The sequence below is a fragment of the Galeopterus variegatus genome, unplaced genomic scaffold (assembly GCF_000696425.1).
Source record: "Galeopterus variegatus unplaced genomic scaffold, G_variegatus-3.0.2 Scaffold343, whole genome shotgun sequence".
NCBI lineage: Eukaryota > Metazoa > Chordata > Mammalia > Dermoptera > Cynocephalidae > Galeopterus > Galeopterus variegatus.
The window spans coordinates 482811-484979 of NW_007726454.1; the positions used below are offsets into that span (position 1 = coordinate 482811).

Below are 2169 nucleotides of genomic sequence, written 5' to 3' on the forward strand. Positions count from 1 at the left end.
GGTCTGGTGACCCAGTCTATACAACAGGTTTGAAGAGTCTGAGCCCTAGCCCTGACAATACAAATGGAAACTTAATATAACTAAAATAACGAAATGCTTTGGCTTTAGTTATGAATTATGCCAACCAGACAATTAGCCTAACTACAGCCTTAACCATACAATTGGCATAGTCACTATGCTATTGCTGTAACCCGACAACTGGCATAGTCGTGTAGCTTTACAACATCAATGATGTCATTCATTATCACAATAAATAAAAAATGAACCCAAAGTTGAACAGTTTTGTTTGCAATTAAGACAAATATGTACATGTACCATAAAAAATTTGTCTTCTGTTTTCCAGACTTGACAAATAATTTACAAGGTCAACACTATGAAATAAAGATAAAAGATATGTCACATGAAAGAACTGCAAAAATTTTAGAAAACAGTCCTCAGCCTGAAATTCATTTCACTGATTCACTTTACTATAAAGAAATCTCATGTAATAAAAGGAAAGTAGAAATCAATCTGACAATTTTTGACACAAAATATGTGGTTTAAAAGTTGATAACCAAAATCATTAACTAACAAAAAAAAATTATTAACTGTTATTTAAAACAAATATTCTTATATCCAGGACAGTCTAATAAGGCCATGTCCTACATTACATCATAAGCTATGTAGACAATTCATTAAGTGCTAAAAATGTATTATTTTTTTTAGAAAAGCAGACTGCCACATGCAGCCCCTCATTTGGATGTGGCTGGAGTCTTGGAAGCTTGACTACCCTATGTTGTCCTACAAATGGATCTTGAGAGCTTGTTTGGAGGTTCTGGCAGGGGAGCGCGGCTACTCCTTTGACCAAAGAATGGTCTTCTCCTCTACTGGGGAATGTCGTCCTCTTGGACCAAGCACACAGCTTTGGGAGGGACACACATGGAGTAGTGAGGGAGGAAGGGGACACCCACCTAGCCAGCCAGATCAGCTAAATCAACCCTGGAGTTGGGGTTGACAGATGTCACAGCCAGATCACCCTCACACACTAACAATGGGGTGACAGATGTTACAGCCAAATCACCCTCACATCCTAAAAATGTATTTTAACACTGTTAAAATCCAATATTAATAATTTTTTTCTAATATTTACTAGACATCTGCCTGTCTGGATAAAGAGAGTATATATACACATAATTTAACCTTTTCTTGAAGATATTTAATAGTAGTAATTCCCTCAAAACCTACCGCTATCTTTAAAGCATTTGGCCTCTACACCAAATGGCCTCTTTCATGCAGTTTTTCTTTTGCTGTGCTTTACTGTTGACTGATTTACTTTTGCAAATTCTGTCTAACGTAGCTTACACATCTTTCTTACTCTTTTATAATCTTACTCTTTTCACTTTATCCTTGGAAAAATTTGAACTATGATAAGAAGGAAAGTTTATACATAAAACAGTTTAGGCATACTATTTTCAAAGAATTAAAGTTTCAATTTTACTTTTGTTCTGTTACCTTTAGAACTGTAATGTAATAAAATGTTGGGTTTCTAAAAATCAACTTGCTGAAGAAAATGAGGAAATACAATGATACTTCAAAAAGTTCATGGAAAGATTTATATTATCTTTCAATTCTATTTTTCCATGAATTTTTTTGAAGTATCCTCAATATTGTGCTAATAATGGCAAATATTTTAAATTAAAAGAAAAATTCATGCTTTTAAATATTCACCAAGTTCAATCAATACCTCTCCAGATATCCCAATGGCTTCTTCTGAAGCTCCATACTGACCAATATGTCCATTCTGCAGTCGTTCCAAAAGCTCCAATAAAGCAAAATTTTTTTTCAATCCCCAGACACCTGAATCTCCTAGAATATACAAACAAAACTAATACTAACAAAATGGAATATTAATCTTTTACCTTATACCTCAACAGTAATTTCTAAATCATATAGTTTAGTCATCAATAATGTCTAAATTTTAAAAATTCAAATTTTCTTTTCATGCCAGAAAAGTTGCTTTGTAAATGTTTTCTTTATAAAATGGAAGAACCCCTCAGCATTCTAGGCAGAAACATATTTTAAAATTCAATTATTTTTCTATCATTTAACTTTACAAATCCTATTTTTTTTTTTCCTAAAGATGACCGGTAAAGGGGATCTCAACCCTTGGCTTGGTGTTGTCAGCACCAC

General features: G+C 33.4%; 1 protein-coding gene across 1 annotated transcript in view; it reads right to left on the reverse strand.

The window, feature by feature from the left end:
* TRIM23 (tripartite motif containing 23) overlaps positions 1-2169 on the reverse strand; it is a 42180-nt gene that overhangs the window by 28833 nt on the left and 11178 nt on the right. The window contains exon 3 of the mRNA XM_008567766.1: positions 1724-1845. Coding sequence (XP_008565988.1) covers positions 1724-1845 — 122 coding nt within the window. The remainder of the gene's footprint in view (positions 1-1723; positions 1846-2169) is intronic.